The sequence below is a fragment of the Falco biarmicus genome, chromosome 2, assembly GCF_023638135.1.
Source record: "Falco biarmicus isolate bFalBia1 chromosome 2, bFalBia1.pri, whole genome shotgun sequence".
NCBI classification, from domain to species: domain Eukaryota; kingdom Metazoa; phylum Chordata; class Aves; order Falconiformes; family Falconidae; genus Falco; species Falco biarmicus.
In genome coordinates, this window is record NC_079289.1 from 83108928 (window position 1) to 83127258 (window position 18331).

At 54.4% G+C, this 18331-nt stretch overlaps 1 protein-coding gene across 9 annotated transcripts in view; it reads left to right on the forward strand.

Annotated features, from left to right (window-relative positions):
* BCOR (BCL6 corepressor) overlaps window positions 1–18331 on the forward strand; it is an 83303-nt gene that overhangs the window by 33499 nt on the left and 31473 nt on the right. For 5 of the 9 annotated variants that reach the window (XM_056327902.1, XM_056327901.1, XM_056327906.1 and 2 more), the window contains exons 2-6: window positions 9804–9933; window positions 11478–11556; window positions 12483–15311; window positions 16010–16063; window positions 16514–16697. In XM_056327902.1, coding sequence (XP_056183877.1) covers window positions 9848–9933; window positions 11478–11556; window positions 12483–15311; window positions 16010–16063; window positions 16514–16697 — 3232 coding nt within the window. In that variant the 5' untranslated portion in view covers window positions 9804–9847. Of the gene's footprint in view, window positions 1–6725; window positions 6911–9803; window positions 9934–11477; window positions 11557–12482; window positions 15312–16009; window positions 16064–16513; window positions 16698–18331 lie in introns of those variants that run through there. The other 4 variants (XM_056327905.1, XM_056327907.1, XM_056327909.1 and 1 more) reach the window with 2 other exon arrangements.

Below are 18331 nucleotides of genomic sequence, written 5' to 3' on the forward strand. Positions count from 1 at the left end.
CTGCCGGCCGGCTGCTCGCGGGCTGCCAGCGGCGGGGTCAGCGGCCGGGGCAAGGCCAGCCGCGGCGAGGGGCCCCTCGGCGGGAGGTTCGCTGCGATAAGAGGTCGGGCGCCGGTGCCGCCGGCCCGGCGGGGCGCGGGGCAGGGGGGCGGGGAGCCCGGGCTGCTCGGGGCCGCGCCGCGGGGGCGAGCTCGCCGTGTGCTGCGGAGCGCTGCGGCGCTGCGAGCGCGGCCCCCCCGCTGCTGCGGGGCTCCCCCCTCGCCCTTGCCAAAAGCCAAACCGAGAGCGGAGCTCAACTTCTGATAAGGCTTTTCGTCGAGCGGTCGTGCTGGCTGGAAGCCCCTCTCCGCTGTGGGGCGTAGAGCCCGGGACCCCGCCAGCATCGGGCTGGCGGAGCAACACCCCCGGCCCGGCCCGGCGGAGCCCCCCAGAGCAGCGCGGCTCGGCCTGACCAACCGCCGGGAACATGCACGTTTCTGGGCGGGGGGCGGGGGAGGTGGGTAGAGGGTGTTCCTTGTTTCGAGTAAACCAGCTGCAGTAGTTGATGGTAGAGCAATGAAGGCAGACACAATGCTGCTGTTGTTGGTTTGATCTCTAACTGGGGATTGTTAGTCTGGATTTAACTCTGTTCGGGGGGTGGGGTGGGGGGGTGGCGAAGGCTGTTTACAGCCAGTGCAAATAATGTGACAGCTGTTGGAGCGCGAAGAGCCTGCGCCTTGCCGGCACTCGCACACAAAAGCTCTCGCTGCGGCCGGAGCAGCCCCGGGGCCGCCCCGCCGCTCCCGCAGGCACCGCCCGCCGCTGCGGGGCTCGACGGGCACCCCGGGCGGCAGCAGGGCGCCGAGCCTTGCTCCCCTGCCGCCGGCGTCGCTAAAGCAAACGCCGCTGGGCGGGGAGAAGCCGCTCCCCCACTTCTCCTCCCCCTTCCCCCCCCCCCCCCCTTCCCCCCCCAGCCTCTTGATTTACAGCGCAGGGAGGCTACGGGGAGAGCGGGCGGCTCCGCGCCCGACCCCGGCAGGCTTCGGCGTTGGGAAATTTCGGCGCTGGGAAATTCTCCTGGCGGCGGCCCCGGCGACTTGAGGGAGCGGCGGGCGAGGAGTCCCGGCAGCCCTGCGGGAGGAGAGGGCAGCCCCGGTCCGAGCCGCTGCGGACCTCGGGCAGGGCACGGTGCGGCGGCTGGCAGCGCGGGTTTGCCTCCCGAGCACGTGTTGGCAGCGGAGAAGTTGCTGCCTCTGGAGCGGGCAGCCCCTGATAGATAACCTGGACGTGCAGGGACCCCTTGAATAGGTCCTTGGTGGAAATCTCCTCCTGCAAAAATAGCCCGAGTAGCTATTCTCTCCTCAAAGCTTCTGCATCTAAGCTCCTCGGTTTGCCTTTTAAGCATAGAATATAAAATGCTGCCTGTTCTTGAAGTTTGCTCTGGTACCCAAAGTGATCTCCCAGCCTTTTCAGAAGAGCCTCTGGAAAGTCGAGGGAACTTGGAGAACTGGGTTCCGGCCTATATTTGTACCTGACATAGTTTTGCTACCTACAAGAATCACTTTTATATAGTAAGTGACCTCCACATACTATTGTCTTTTTGACGAGGCGGCTCTGGGGTGGAAAGCAGGTAGGAGGGAGAGATGCTTATTTCCTCCCCCACACCCTTGTCATTTTGGTCGATGGGTTGGCTTTATCTGTTTCTCTCCAGTCTATTCTTTTTCTCTTTTGGCCTTGACGGTCCCCTTGGTCCTTTATGGATTACGCTGTGCTATTAGTGGCAAAAGTGCACCAGTAGTCATTCAACAATTTTAGCATCAATTCCTATAAACTGGTGTTTTATATGACGTGCCATTTTCCTGCAAGAATACTGCTTGCGAAACTAGTTTCGCCTTGGAGCAAAGGCGGAAAGATAAACAAGCCCGCATAGCCAAAACACTGGCAATCTCAGCCTCCTTCCAAATCTTTTAAAGTCACGGAGTAATATTTTCAGGATTATGCTGCTGCCTCTGAGGAGGGAATGTCGCTGGCGTTAAAAAAATAAAAAAAAGCGCTAATGCAAATTAGAGAAAAATAATTTTCTTTCAGCGATATGCAATGTATTAGTCACTTGTTATCATGCTTAGAGGCAGACCTCATTTGCGCGTCTGCCAACTCGTTCACATCTGCTCAGAGCTGTTCAGGGCATTTTAACCTTGGCGGTGTCGTGTCGTAGTCCCACGGATCAAGAACGAGTAATTAAAGCTCTAAGCAGCAGCAAAAAATTCATAGCCGCCCATCTGCATCGCAGTTGATTCGCTGCTTTGTTTCCGTGCGGAGCGCCGGGATGGGAAGGCAGGGCCGGCGGGGGCCTCCGCGCTGCCCTCTCCGGCGGGGCATCGCCGCCACCGGCAACTTTATTTCCTTTTTCTTTCTCTTTCCTTTCCCTTCTTTTTCTTTTTTCCTTTTTAAATTCTTGACGGAAGAAAACCGACCGTTGTTGTTGCGTTTCCTTTCCCCCCGCAGTGTTTTCCGCACGCCGAGACGGGCGGTGCGCAGCGCAGGCTGTGTCCGCCCTGGACGTGCGTTTCTTCTAAAGGTCTGGGGAAGGTGATGCGAGGCTGGGGTACTGGCTTGTGGAGATGTTTGTCGAGGTGCTTGTAATAATGCTTTCGTAACCGAGGGCTCGCCAGCGCTTTCCAGAAGTGCTCGGGAAAGCGTTTCCCGTCAAGGAGAAACGTTAGTGCTTTAAGCCCAACATAAACTTTAGGGCGAGGCTAATTTTTATGCATTGTTTAGCAGAAACCGAGCTGTTTATTTGTTTGTTGTTGGGAGGAGGAGGGGGGAAAAAACCAAACCCGGGGAGAAATCAGCCCCAACTTCCCAGGCACTTTTTCTTGCATGAGGCCGCCGGCGGTCCCCGTGCACCGGGGGCCGGCCCCTGCGCGGCCGTGCAGACAAAGCCCTGCGGGGAGCGGGAGGCTTTCAGGCCGGCCGCGCTAGGTAAAACGAGAGATGGAGGCACCTAAGTTTAATATTTCGCTGTTGTGCGCCGGCCATTTGCTGCATGAGGCACGGAGACGCCGTCCCCGCTGGGGCTGCGGGGCTGCGACGGGGCGGGGGGGGGAGCGGGTGGGGGGAGCGGCTCCCCATCTATCAGCCCCTCGAAGCTGTTGCTCCGTAAATGAGGGAACCACAGGCCCTGTCAGCCGCAATTACGCAAAATGAAGTCGTCCGTGATCAATATCTCCCAACGTCCCCGACGGATGTGTGGGGGGGCCGCCCCCGCCCGGCGTGCCGCGGCGGCTCCGCGCCGGGGAGCGGTGCGCCGGGGTGGCCGGAGGGAAACCAAGGGCGTACGTCCCATTAATCACCCCACCCCCCGGGGGTGCGGCGGGCGCAGGGGGAAGGAAACGGGGGCCGTGCTCCGGTATTTCTGCAAGGATAACGCTGCGGAAGTGAGCGCAGGCTTTCGCCCAACTCTCGCAGGAGCGCAGGGACTTATGTATTCAATGTGTGTGTGGGGTGTCTCCCCCCTAGTCCCCTAAGTCTCCCGAGCTATCAGAGGGGGAGGGAGCACGGCAGGGCTCGGCGGAGCCCGGTGAATGGCGAGCCCGTGGCGCTGTGCTCGCCCAGCCTCCCGCGGCCGAACAATGGGGGACGGGCGGGGGGAAGGGGCTGGCTTGGTGGTATTTTTCTTTTTTTTTTTTTTTTTCCTTTCTCCACCCCCCCCCCCCCCCCTTTCTTTCTATCCCCCTCCTGAAAAGCAAAAGCCATACGGAATAAAGGCAACAATGAAGTGCTCCCGGGATGCCGAGTGCGAGGCGGGTTAATGGGGTGGGGGCGCGCAGGCCTGCGCTCTCCCTTCTCCGCGCCGGGAATGCGGCCTTAAATTACCTGAAATGCACATTTCTGCCCGGCCCGCGGTGCGTGGGTGTGCGTGCGTGCGTGTGTGTGTGTGTCCCTCTCCCGCTGCTGCCGCTGCTCCTCCTTCGCAGCCCGGGCTCGGCTGCTGCCTGTTGTCTCTGGCAGCAGCAGCGGAAACCTCGCTCCTGTGCGTGTGTGTGCGAGTGTGTGTGTGGGTGAGTGTGTGTGTGTCTCTAAAATGGCGCGGATGGCCTGGGGAGGGAGATGCCGCGGCGGGTGGGCGAGGGAGGGAGGCCGCGCTCTCGCCGGGGGGCCCAGTCTACGCGGGGGCCCGGGGGTTTCAGCGGCAGAGCCGGTTTGCGGCTCCCTGCTCTACCGCCTCCTGCAGCCGCGTTCACGACACGGCGGAGCGGCGGCAGGCTGGACCGCCGGGCTGCCCGGTGCGGCGTGCAGGGGAGGAAACCCCCGCCCCCGGCCAAGAGAGCAGCCTGCTCGCCGCGGCGTGCGCGGGGGGGACACGGAGGCATCGGCCGGGCGGGGGGGCGGGCGGCTGTGCGGGGCGGCCGGTGCTGCGGACGGGGTCGGTGTTTCCCGCGAATCTCCGGGAAATCCTTCATGCGGCGATACCTCAAGTTGGGTACCAGTCGCCTCGCCTCCCCACGGCGTGTGTGTGTGTGTGTGTGTGAGCCTTTGCAACCTCTCCTCTGTCGCACCCCTTCGATGCGTTTTAAGGGGGATGGGGGGTGGGTGGAGGGTGGAATGGGAGCGAGAGCCCCCGCCCTGCAGATGCTCCGAAACCTTCAGGTGTGGGCATCGCTGGTTGCCGGGGCAGCCTGCCCCCCCCCGGGCCGCCCTGAGGAGGCTGTGTCGGGGCCCCCGGGACTTCCCACGGGGCTCCGCGGCAGGCAGTGCCGTGTGGGCTCCGGGGAAGGCGGCCAGGGTTATTTGAAGGATCGCCAGCCATTTTAACTTTCCCTTATTGGCCTCCTCCCCCGCCCCCTTCCCCAGTTCCTAGGCTTATCATTAATTGAAAACTTTTTTTTTTTTATCCCTTTTTGGCTGCCGCCGGCGCTGAGAGCGATGCAATGATTCGCCTCGCAGCATATGGGAAAGGGGCAAAGCTCCGCTGCCGCTACGGCGCAGCGACTGTTTGTGCAGGGTCCAAGGCGTGACAGGCGGCACGGGGGGGGGGGGGCGGGAGCGGGAGCGGGGGCCGGGGGCCGGGGTCGCTTCCACCTCGGGCCGCCTGTGCCGGGGGGCCGCCCCAGCCGGAGCCCCGCTGCGGGCGGAGGGGGGTTCTCCGCCCGGCTCCGGGCGCAGCGCGGCGGCCAGCCCGGGGCGGCGGTGCCCGGCGGCCGGGAGGATGGATGCCCCGCCGGCGCTGGTGCTGGCTTGGCGGTCCCGGCTGCCCTCGGTCAGCTTTGCCGCGCCGTGTTTACACGGCACAAAGTCCCGGTCGCCGTTTGGCACGTGACGGGGTGGGAGCCGCGGAATGGGGGGGACGACGGGGGACGGGACGACGACGACGGGGGTGGCTGCGGCAGGAGCCTTAAAATAGGCGCCGACCCCCTTGCGCTGCCTGCGCGCTGCCTAAACCGAAACGCACTACTGCCGTGCATGACTCAATATGTATTTTAAATCGGTTTAGCGATCTCGCTGGCGCATTGTGCTTAGCTTTATGGTTAAATGAAATGCCACACGTCCCGGGTAAAGGTCAAACTTCTTCTCTAATCCGCGGATCCGTGCGGCGGCTACTTAGTCTGCAGCTTCCTCCTCTGGTTTACAAAACGTGTCACTAGCGGTGATGCCGTGTGGAGATTGCAAAAAATAACTCATGGGGTTGTGTTTTTTGGTTTTTTTGTTTTGCTTTTAAAAAGCGCAGCCAACCCTGTTCTTCAAACACTTGTCTAATATTAGATCGCTGGCTGCTGCCAGAGCTTTATATGGTGCATTGTAAATGGTGCAGCAGTAGTGTCTTTAAGGTCTCCTTTCTATCCGTGGCACAGGTCGTTGTTTTTTATAAGTCGTAAATATGTAAGTCGGAGGTATATGATAAACGAGGTACCCAAACACATTCATAAGCAGCTGCCCGTATTTAAGCTTATAAATACCGTATGAGCGCTGCCCTTTAAATCAAGCGCTAGATGAACGCTTTGAGGGCTAATCGAAGTAGATCGCTACGAGTCCTCGATTGCTTCTCACTCCTCTCGCAGGGATTTTCACAAATCTAGAAATGATCCTTTCAGTGGCCTGGAACCGGGCGGCGACGGGGGGTGGGTAGGTGGGTGGGTGATGGAGGTGGCAGGGGGGGCATCAGAGGCGGGTAATTTATTGCATCGGTTTTTTGCCGAAAGGCCGGGTTGTTGCCGAAGCGCCTGCCTCCGCTTCGGTGCCACCGGCGCTCGCAGATTTTTTTTTTTTTTTTTACCCCGCGCAGCCCTCCCCGCCGGCTGCCGTTGCGCGCTGCTGCTGCTGGCGCTGTGGCTTGTGTGCAGTGGAAACTGGCGGGCTGCCAGGCGGAGCTCGGAGGTGGAAAAGAGTAAAGGCGCCAAAAGGGAACTCGTGCGCCGCTGCAATTCTCCTCCCGCCCCGCTTCCTGGCTCGCTGCAGCCGCCGGCCCCGCCGGGCTTCCTCCACACACACCCCCCCGCCCCCCTCCCACAGAGACTTTCACCTCGCACACCCGCCGCCGGGCACCCTGGGGCCGGGGGGTTGGGGGTGCGAGAGAAGGGTGCCCCCGGCCCGGCCAGCGCTGCCTTCCCCTCCTCTTTCCCCCGGAGGCACGGAGAAACGGCGTCGTCTTCTCCTCCCCCCCCCCCCCCCCCCCCCCCGCGGGCATCGGGTTTTTCTCGTTTCCACGCCAGGAGCGTGTTAACAAAACTTTGCTGCTGCTGGCGTCAATGGCTGCCAAAAGTCTGTTGACGTTGCGAGGGAGACCCAAACGTTTCCCTTTTTAATCAGCTGCCCGAGCGGCGCGGTGTGTGTCTCTGCCTGCCTCTGCGGCGCGGCGCGGGCAGAGCGGGGCGGTGGGTGTTCCCGGCACGGCACGGCGCGGCGCGGCGCGGCACGGCACGGCGGGAGGCAGGTTAGTGCTTGCAGGCGCTTTTCACAACTGGTTTCACACGGCGGCATCGCTGCGGAGCCGCGTGTGCGTTGCACGTCTCCCCCTCCGTGCATCACCGTCTATATTTAGCCGCAAATGGCTTTATCGGCCAGACACCTCCCGGAGGAAATGCCGTGCGCTCTCCGGCGGCCGAGCCCCGCTCCGCGTAGAGCAGCGGGGGCGGCGGGGGGGCTGCGGCGCCCTGGGGCGCGCTGACAACGGTTGGGGGGGCTCGTGGTGGCTCGGCGGGTGACGGGCGGGGAGGAGGAGCAAGAAGGAGGGAGACGTGTCCTCGTTTTCCTCCGTGAGCTCAGCCCGTCGTCGGGGTTGCACAACGGGGCCGGCTGCGTCCACCCCCGCGGAAGCTGGGTATAAATAGGAGCGGTGCCCTCCCACACCCTGGGTTCCCCCCGGCAGTGCCGAGGGCTTGCGGAGCTGCTGGCGTTTGGCCGAGCCGCAGGAGTCCCCTGCGAGCCGCCGGCTCCGACGGGTGGTCGCTTGCCGGGAGAGGGGAGGAGGAGGACGAGGACGGAAGGGGCATGCGAAGAGTTAAAAAGTCTGCTGCTGCAATGAAATTATGGCTGGCAGTGGCGCCGCTGCTCGTTCAGCAGACCTCCACTTTCAAACAGTTCACAAGAAGTTCATCAGGGCGGTGATTACAGCTGCACACACGCGCGCACCCGGGGCAGTGGGTGCCGAGGGGCAGCTTTGGGGAAGGGGCTGGCAGCCGTGGGGGCGTGGGCTCTGACCCACCCGGACGGCCGCTGGGACGTCCTACCGTGTCCTGTGCCCTGGCGGGCTTTGCCCTGCCTCTGGTAGTGGCGGCGGTGGTGGGACATGGGGCCTTCGGATTACCCGGTGTAGCTGTGGCTGTCGCAGGGGAAGCTCTCGGGGCCCCCCGTGCAACTTCAGCGTTTCGCTATCTGCACATGTCAGGGGATTGACGGCTCTAATTCAGGCGCTGCGCCTTATCTTAATGATACACTTCCACCGAGGAAGCCGGGCGGGCGCAGGCCGCCCCTTGGAGGAGCAGCGTGGGTCGGCCACGTGCACCCCCGAGGGAAGGGGCATGGGGAGCGGGCCGTGTGCCGCCAGGGCCTGTCTCCTCCAAGCCGGTGCCCGTCCCTCCGTGATGAGGCAGCGCACAGGGTGGCTACTAACCTTACGTAAAACCCTAAATCACTCTCTCCATGCTGCTGCTGCCTCTATTGAAAACATTACGAGCGGCGCATCTGGAAACCAGTAAATCTGTCCAGAAACCGTCTTTCCAGTGAAATAACTCCTTTTGAATGATAGCGCGGTATCTAATCTCGGCGGATTTTTGTTTTCTTGCAGCGATTTTTGCGGACTTCATTAGGGAAAGCTAACTGTTCTGGAGAGAGGAGGGTCAACATGCCGTTTCATTAATATACATTTGTTCCAGACGTGGAGTTTTGCACAAAAGGCCTCTCTGAGGGGTGAAAAAAGTGTTGGGGAACAAGGCTTTCCTGCCATTTCAGTTCTTAAACCTCTCTGAACGTGTGTGAAGTATTGTGTTAAAGGCCCAGTCTGGGCTTCTTCCCCATTAAATGCCAAAGTGATCATTTGCATATTTTGTATCCTGACAAAGGAAATGAGTTTGCTGGGGAAGCATGGATGCTTTGGGAGACGTTAGGCATTAAACTCCCAGTGGTCAGTCGCCCGTTACTGGCTGGTGTGTGTAAAAGGAGTATCATGCCTCCCGCTTAAAGGCTTCTATTTTTGTGAGAGAGGAAGAGCTGAGGGATATCCTGTGCATTAAAGGCTCCCCCTACTTATTAACCCAGCATTTAGCAGCAGGATGCAGGCTGAAGCTCAGTCAAAAGAAACGACTCAACCTCCGAAGAGCAATTAAAATCTTGCACTGGAATAAATCATGCGCCGCGATAATCCTGTTAATAAAACGCAGCTTGTCCTGACACTTCGTTCATGCAGCAAACTAGAATTTAACGTGAGCGGAGGTGGCGTTAGGCAAGGTAGAGGGGAGGAAAAGCCTTTTCCTCTCCGCTGCTGGACGCGAAAATGCGGTTACCTTTCACCTGCCTCTCCGGCTGCACACGGCGCCGATCCTCTTGGACTGCTAATACTTCTCCAGCGAGCCCGCTAATGATTTCTTTCCCTGGAGTGAGCAGGCATCATTGAATTACTGAAAGCACTCGCAGCAGCAGCAGCAGCAGCAGCTCCGATGCAGAAGCCACCAGGGCTTCGAGCTTAATCAAATCAAGGGGTGGGGAGCTCGCCAACCCACTTACTATATTTAACCCCTTTCTCTAAGTTAGTCATGTGCAGATGCTAAAGGGGAGGTTTTTATTTAGATCCCTTCTGTAGCAGCGTCTCTTCAGTTTAAAGTCCTCGAGTGAAAGCTTTATCAGCAGCATAGCTAGTACACACGGTATGTGGCTGTTCTTGAGATGCACTCCTGCTCCTGTGTGTTCCTAATGCAGGGCTTTTGTGAGTGCCTGTGGGTAGTTTTCAGTGTTCCCCCAAGCCATGGGGTCTCTCCTTGGTTCAGCCTAGGTGAGATGAAGGTTTGGGGACTTGGCTGGCTGAGTCATTTCTTGCAGAAATGATACGCAGTGAAGAAACTTTTATTTGTTGATAGCCTGGAATGATTCTTAATTTTCTGGATGCGCGCTGGGGAAAAGATTCATCTCCTCTGACCTATAAATGCCCTCAATTTGCTCCTTTATTGCAGGGTATCTCCCTTAGCGGTTAACGTAGGCAGCTCACTCCCCGCACCAATCCTGCATTCATTATTAATTACCCGGAGGGAGGCTGGCTGCTCCGCCGTGTTGTTTGCACTTCCTCCTAGACAAATCTGCTCAACTTTTTTTTTTTCCTTTTTCTTTTTTAATAGAATATAAAACTGTGAAGAAAAGTGACGATTTTTAAGAAGACGTCATGCTTTCTGCAACTCCCCTGTATGGCAACGTTCATAGCTGGATGAGCAATGAAAGGGTCCGCATGTGTGGAATTAATGAAGACAGGTAAATATTTAAGCTTCTGGCAAGTTAAACCACACTGTGATTCTGCAGCGTGAGGTCTTGAAGTTTGCTCGCTTCCCTAGTACGGGAGCAGATAGCTGCCGCCTTGCATCGAGATCAGCCCAGCTTGGAGGGAGGGCTGGGCAGGGGGATGGGGGAGAGCAAGAAACGAGATGTGCCTGAGAGTGGTGGAGCAGCCGCTGATTTACTATTTAACAGGCAACCTGGGTCAGTGAAGTGGGGATGCCCTTTAAAGAGATTACTCCCCAAAGCAGCCTTTAAATGCGCTTTTACAATTAATTTATTATTTCCTATTTGTGAAGGGGAATTAAACCAAATAGTGCACTTGTTCTTGTGGTGACTCTCTGAGGCAGAGAGGCTCCTGCCTGCAACTTGGTGTTCCCTTTCATCGGACCAACAGCTTGTCCTGTGAAATAGGAACAGTGGCCTTTCTGTCTCCTACAAGTTAATTTCTTTTCCTTCCCACGTTTTTTTCCTGCTGAATATCATTCATTTGATGATTAAAATTACAGTCCTTAATAATTCTCGATGGGGTGGCGCAGGCACTGGCTGGTGTTCTCTTCCCTTAAACCGCAGCTTTTTTAAAAAGCAAGATGACACTGAACAGAAGCTGCAGGTACGCCTGCAGTCCTCTGGGCCAATTTTGTGTGGTTTTAGTGTTTTTCTGTCTTCTCTTTGAGCCTGTGTTCTCCCTGTTGTGTGAAAAGCCTCTGAGAAGCTGCGGAAAGTTTTTGGTCTTTGCAGGGAACGTTATTTGCAAACATAAGCTGAAGGAAAATGGCCAAATGTCTCACTTCACTTTTGCACTCTCCCTCCCCACTTTCCTCTCAGTTATTTAGGGATAATAATTTTACGTGCTACTTGCAGGAAAGGTGAATATGTTAAAAAAAACACATTAAAATCACATTTCTGCTTTAAAGTGATTATGTGCCTTTAAACACTTTGATTGAAAGGAGTTCTTTTGGGTAATGCTGAAACTTTCCTTCTGCTGCATGTCAGTGAGTTTTATCCCTGGGATTTGAAATTTGGCACTAAGGTATATTCTTTATCGGTGCTTTTTGTGATAACAAGTCCCAGTGCTGCAACACTGGTACAGCACAGATGTGCAGCTCCCTCTTTAGCATGGAACAGCTGACGTTTGTATGATATTAGCGTGTGTGTTTTAAGTTTATCCTCAGCAGCGTTTATGGATTGTACATGAGCAGGGTATGGTTAAAATGGGATATTCTCTCCTTGGAAAAAGAAAACGGCAAGGGGTAAAAGAGAAGACCTTGACAAAAATCACTTGTGTGGGAAGAAGCTGCTCTAAGATTTGCTTGGTGTGTTTTTGGTGTCAAAACCTTTTATGCTTATTTTCAAATGGTCCTTGCTTTCTAAAGTAGTTGCTATATATGGGTACGCAGAAGGGTAAATATGCTATCATATGGGACTTCTCTAGGGGAATCAAAATATTGAGGAGGTACAATTTTGTACTGATCTGAGATATGCAGGATGTTTTCAAATAGTAAGCTTCTGTTTTTTCATAGGAAAATTCCCGTTAATGATGGTGATGCACCGAAAAGCAGACTGGAGTTGAGGGAAGAAAATCACCTGAATCACAGTGTGGTAAGAAGTTAATAGCTTCATGCTGTAGCTGAAACCGTGCCTGTCCTCTCCACCCTGACTCCTACCCCTGGGTCTTATTACATGATCCATTTGGAGAAATGATTAAAACACTTTTTGTTGCAGCTGTAGCTGGGCTTGGGCACATGCGAGTAGTTGCTGTGAAACAGTGAAATGGGGCTTTGTTTTATTTATCTTGATAATCTTGTATAATCTTGTTGCTGACTTTGTGGTGTGTGTTTTTTATGATGTCATATTCTTTCTTTTGCTCTGTTATGAATGATGTCACACAGCATAACAGCATGTGTAGCAAAAAAAGTTCATGTGAGCGTTAAGTACATCAATGTTTCAGCAAAGTTGGTGGTTTTCTCCTTCTTTGAGCATATGCGGGGAGCAGCAAGCGGGGAAGAAGTTCGTCGGCAGACCTTTCTTCGTGCTGCGTCCTCGGACGCTTTGCCCCATGAATCATGTAACAGTGGCGAGCCCTGGAGCAGAGCTGCAGCGGAGGGCGAGGTCTTAGAGGAAGAGGAGGAGAGGCTTTCCATCCTTCTCTTCCCGCTCTCCATGCCACAGCCCACATCTTCTTTGTCTGGCAGTGCTGGGGCTGAGGAGCTGGTTCCCACATGGGAGTGGTGCCACCAAGCATCGTCTCTGGGCCACTTCTGCTTAGGCTGCGTGTCCTCAGGCCTTTGTTTCTAGCTGATGAGTTTTGGATGCAGAGACATTTGTATTGTGGTTTCCAGTGATACATATTGCTCTGTAGGTTCCTGTTCTCCCATTTTCCAGTGCAGTCAGCCTCTGTATGTTTCCACAATGAACAGTGTGTTTGCATTGGTACCATTTCTCTTCCAAAATGCCGATGTATCTGTAGCTTGTGCGGTAGTCACGTTAGTGAAATGTGAAAGTAACATACTTCTTGTTCTGTAAAGGTGGATGCAACAACAGCACATCGCATTGACAGTCTCGCAGCTCTGAGTATGGACAGGTCTGGACTCATGCGAGAAGGACTCAGAGTCCCCAGTAGTATTGTCTATTCCAGCTTGTGTGGACTCGGCTCGGAAAAATCACGGGATGCTACAAGTTCGATAGCAGGGCTTGGATTTACTCCTGAAAGAAATCCAGAGATACAGTTTAAGTCTAATCCCCCTGAAGCAGTAGAAAATGCAGCTGTCTCTGGAAAAGCCCCGAATGGCTTCAGTGCTATATACAAAACACCACCTGGAATACAAAAAAACTCTGTCCCAACAGGGGAGACACTGGGTTTGGACCGAGCTGCGGGTGACAGGCAGAGTCCTCTCGGTGTCAATGGTGCTAGTTACCTAAGGCTCCCCTGGGTAAACCCCTATATGGAGGGTGCGACACCCACCATATACCCTTTCCTTGATTCACCAAATAAGTATTCATTGAACATGTACAAGGCATTGCTACCTCAGCAGTCCACCTACAGCTTACCACAGCACCTGGCTTACTCGCCCGTATGTACAAATGGTGAACGTTTTTTGTACCTGCCTCCCTCCCACTATGTTGCCCCTCACATCCCTTCATCGCTGGCGTCGCCCATGAGGCTCTCGACTGCTTCTGCTTCACCAGCAATCCCGCCTTTGGTGCACTGTCCGGATAAGAGCTTGTCGTGGAAAATGGGTGTCAGCCCTGGCAACCCCGTCGACGCGCACGCCTACCCCCACATCCAGAGCAGCAAGCAGCCCCGGGTCCCTTCTGCCAAGCCGGCCCCCACCAACATGCCGGCGGACCCCACGCTTCTACTGCCACACTCACCCCGGCCATCCCCCCGCCTCCCCCTGCCTGCGCAGGTCGGGGATGCCTACACTGATTTCCACAAACACTTTCCCAGGATCACCACCTCGCCCTCCTCTGCCGTTACCCTCCCAAAGCCCTATGTGAACGTCGGCGGTGAATTTCCACCCTCCCGCCTCTCCAACGGGAAACTTCCCAAGGGCAGTGACGCTGGGGAGGCACCTCTGCCGGCTGCCCCCCATGCGCGGAAAGCTGGCCATGACCGGAAAGACGGCAGGTCCCCCCCGCTCCTGGAAAAGCAGACCCCAACCAAAGATGTCACCGACAAACCGCTGGACTTGTCAGCAAAAGTTGTTGATGCAGAAACTGCCAGCAAGTCGGACCACGGTAAGAAAATGACGCCAACGGTGCTGGTGCACGGCAGAGCAGGAGCGGGGCCGCACTTGCCCAGCAGCGACATCGTTCAGAAAGAAACCATTTCTCCTGGGAACAGCTGCCCCATCTACAGGCCTGAAATTATCAGCACGGCACCATCCTCCTGGATTGTTCCTGGTCCCAGCCCCAGTGAGGAGAGCGGGAAGAGTGTCCAGCTGAAAAACAAGGCACTGGACTGGGTGATCCCGCAGCAGCGGAGCTCCTCCTGCCCCAGGATGGGCGGCACGGAGGCGGTTGTTGGCAGTGTTTCAGGGACGGTGTCAGCAGGGGGGCGGCCGGCATCGGCGTCGCCAGCTCCCAATGCCAATGTGGATTGCGCCAAGATGGCCAGGAGCTCTGCGGAGAGCACCGCCTCGGTTATACAGCACGTTGGGCAGCCCGTTGCCACCCCTGCAAAACACAGCAGTAAGGTGGCCAAATCATGTGGCCAGGAAGCCAACTTCAAGGCGAACGAGACCGCCCTGGCCTCCAGCCCCATCTTCCTGCCGCCCAATGAGGCGTTTCGCTCCCCACCTCTGCCCTATCCCAGGAGTTACCTCCCGTACCCGGTGCCAGAGGGGATAGCTATCAGCCCTCTCTCCATCCACGGGAAAGGACATGTGTATCCGCACCCCGTCTTGCTGCCCAACGGCAGCCTCTACCCTGGCCACCTCGCTCCCAAACCTGGCCTCCCCTACAGCCTGCCAGCGGGGCGGGGGGAGTTCATGACCTACCAGGACGCGCTGGGGATGGGGATGGTGCACCCCATGCTGCTGCAGCATTCGGCTTTGGAGATCAATAAGGAGGAGAAGGCGGAAAGGAGGTCACGGTCTCATGAGAGGGTCCGCTATGAGGACCCAGCTCTGCGGGGCCGGTTGCCAGAGCTCCTGGAGAGCAGTGGGAAGATGCCTTTCGAAGTACCCAGTGACAAGAGCATGAAGTTGCACCAGAACTCTGGCCACGGTAAAAACGCAGCCAAAAGCGACAAACACCTCTTCCCGGATCTTCTGCGAGACGAGCAAGATGCTAAAAGCGAAGCAAACTTAACGAAAGCCAGCTTTGCTGCGGAAAGTAGTAATCAGGCTAATGACCCTACAAAGCACAAGGTAGAGCAGGCGTCGCAGCACAGAGATTTTATTGTAATGAGAGAGGAGTTTGGAAGAAATAATGATCTTCACGAAACCTATAATTTCAAGCAAGCCCAGAGTTCATCGGTGTTCGGCTTAAGGAAAGAGGATTTATCTGTGAGCCAGCCTAAAGAGAGAGTGACAGTCCAGCCTTCTCCTGCTTTCTTGGAAAGCACTCATGAGGGTGATGCTCCGGCTCTGGCTTTTGGCAAGGTGCAGGAGGACGCGAAGCCATTCTGCATGGGGACTGCGCCACCAAGCATCGATGCCAGCCAGACCTATACCAAAGATGGAGCCGACGACACAGAATCTGCTGATGGTAAAATATTGAAACCCAAGCCATCTAAGTTGGCCAAGAGGATTGCAAACTCTGCTGGTTACGTAGGTGATCGATTCAAGTGTGTGACGACTGAACTGTATGCAGACTCCAGCCAGCTCAGCCGGGAGCAGCGGGCATTGCAGGTGAGTCCGCGCGGTCCAACGACTGCCGCGCTTTTTGTCGTTATTTCTCTGTTGCAAGTCGCAGTCAAGTTTTAAAAAGTTGAGAGAAGCAACGCAGGTGGGGAGATCAGAAATTTTTTTGCTTGGGCGTACTCTCCAGAAACGGTTTTAAATAGCAAAGTAAGTTCATTAACGAGTGAGGCGATGTAAAGAATAGTATGTATGGCTTTTACGTATGTACACGGTAGTATAAGCTTTGAAGGGCTTTTACTAAGATTGATAAAAATGTTAATGTACATATGAAATGTTTGTGCAGTTACAGAGGGGAGTCGGACAGGCATGCATGTTACCTTGGTGCTAGCAATGGCTGTAATTTCTCAGCTGGCCTGTAGTGCCAGCTAGCAAAGTGTACCCAGAAGTTGTGATTAGTATGCCAAACATGCCGTTTGATGGAGAGGAGTTGCAGCCATGTATTAGCGGGTCTCAGGCAACGTTTACGCCAAGCGAACGCGTAGGAAAGAGTAGGAGCGGTATTGAGGTTGATGCTGAGGGATGACAGACAGATACTGTATAGGAATATCCGTAAGGTATTTTACTTTTAATGAAGGGATGAGTTAAGCCAAATTGTTTTGCATTGTTAAGAAAAGAATTGGTTTATGCTTATAAAAATGGATGAAATTATCTAAATGATCCATTGAGTGCCCATTTTAATTACATAGATGGAAGGATTACAAGAGGACAGTATTTTATGTCTACCTGCTGCTTACTGTGAGGTCAGTTCTTCAAATTTTTATTACTAGACTCTTACATAAACCTTTGAGTTAAATTTCATTTCCAAATACACAAAGGGAAGTTTGTGGGCCATGGTCGTCTTTATTCATTGTACGGTTTTGTGTTTTGTTTTTTTCTTTTTGTTTTTGTTTTTGTCTCTTTTTACCTCCAAAATGGAATGTTTTTGTTTTATATACAGTATACATTTATATATATCTTATATATATATATATATACACACACATTTATATATGCAAGAATTGTGTCGCTATTTGCGTATAGATGCTAGAACACTGTTTTACAAGTCAGGTGTGTTAAACTCCTACCCTAGCTATCTATCTGAAACCTTGGTTTTGAGCCGATTTTTCTTTGGAAATGCTTTCATATAAGGTAAGGTAAATGAAGTAGCTTTTATCGCAAGACTTTTTTTTTCATATCAATTCTCTTTCTAGCGTGCAATGATGCGCTTCTCAGAGTTGGAGATGAAAGAGAGAGAAGGCCAAACAGCTACCAAAGACTCAGAGGTCTGCAGATTCAGCCAGGCAGACTGGGAAAACTTGAAAGGAAACAGTGAAAAGAAGCCAAAGTCTGTCGCTCTGGAAGATGCCATTGCTGACCAAAATGACAATGACAGATGTAAGCAAATTTAGATGGCTTTCTGAAGTGCGTGTGTGTCTCTGTGCCACGGTAGCTTGCAGCAAAGCTGCACGGGCACCATAATCTTCATGTTCTCACAGTGTTGCTGGTTAAAGTCACTGGCCTCAGCCTCTGCATGTATGGAGCTGCCACGACTGGTGGTCTTTGTGCTTGTTTTGGGGTCTGCAAGTTACTGGTTACTGTTGTACCTGCTTTGCAGGAGGTAGTTAACTGTCACTGAAGTTACTGCAATAAAGGGATCATGCTTTTAATTGATGGGGTACCACATCAACCAGTGAAAGCAAAAGTCCAAGGTTATATTTTAAATGCAGAAAGGAGGTGGGGGAAGAGAGAGAGGCAAGGAGTTCAGCTTCCTGAAGTTGCTGTAGCGCTGGCAGGTGCCAACATTGCAGCTTTCAGGCAAAGCAAGGGTGGAGGACAGAAGGGTGATGGGGAGTGGAAAAGGACATGATCTGCCAGTCTGGCTTATCTGTAAAAGCTGGCTGCAAACTCCAAACGATGAGAAGCTAGTTTGCCTGCATGACTTCTTGCTGCAGTGGTTGGGGGGTGGGGGGTGAGGCTTGCTGGCACCAGTCCTCACAGGCAGGCAGGGAGCTGTGAAATTCCCCATGGGGCTGGCTGCTCCCGCTAGGCTGTGTCAAAAAGGTGTCAGAGGACTATGGGAAATGTATGCGAGCCACATTGTCCTAAAAACAAGATAAATAAATAAATGGTATTAGGGTGTTTTTAATGTATGTGAGAAAAGTCACTTTTTGTTTTGAAACTCTTGGTAAGCATGTAGCTTCCATCCATTTCCCAGTATTTTTTTTCTTGTATAATTAAGGACTGGATCAGCTCCTCCTTCTGCTGCTTTCTTTTGAACAACTTAAAAAAATGGTGCTGAAAGTGTTGCAAAACAAGAAGAAACACACTGTAGAGTGCATTCATGCGTGTGTGCACGTGCGCATGCACTGTGTAACTGGGTGGTTAAGTGTGCTCTTCTGTAGGTGGAAATTCATGAGGAGGGCTAGTAAAAAATTTTGTTCGGGCAATGTAATAACTTTGAATTATTGTTTTGGTCTTTGGTTAATGCTTTTGGGCAGAAAGCATGCTGGTCAATTGTACTTGCTTGGTTACTCACCTAAATCAAGTTACTGTGGTATTGCTGTCACTGAAATAACAGCCTCAACAGAAATCGGCCTGGCAAAACAGCAAGGGGAAGTTTTAATTGTGAAAGTGGAGGAGGTAGGGAGAGGCAGGCTGAGTCCTTGGAAGCTGAGTGGGCTTTCCCTTCTCCAGGTTGTACTGAAGCAGCTCTGGGGAGGAAGGCACTGCCTTTGCGGTCCCCATGCTGAAGCCGAGAGCTTGGCAGGCTGCCACCCTGGCGCTCCCCTTGCAGCCCCCCTTGCTCTTCAGAGGGCTCAGGGTGCCCTGGTGATGCCCTCTGCTAATCCTGCCCTAAAGAGCAACGGAAAGCATAAAGAGCAGCGGAAAGTGTAGAGCAGCGGAAAGAGCATCAGGTTGTTCTGGCTGCGGGGCAAGACAAGTCCGTGGGGCGGGTGGGGGAGTGGGGGGAGGGGTGGTGGTGGTGTGCAGGGTCAGGCATGGGCACAGGGGAGGGAGCGTGTCCTGAT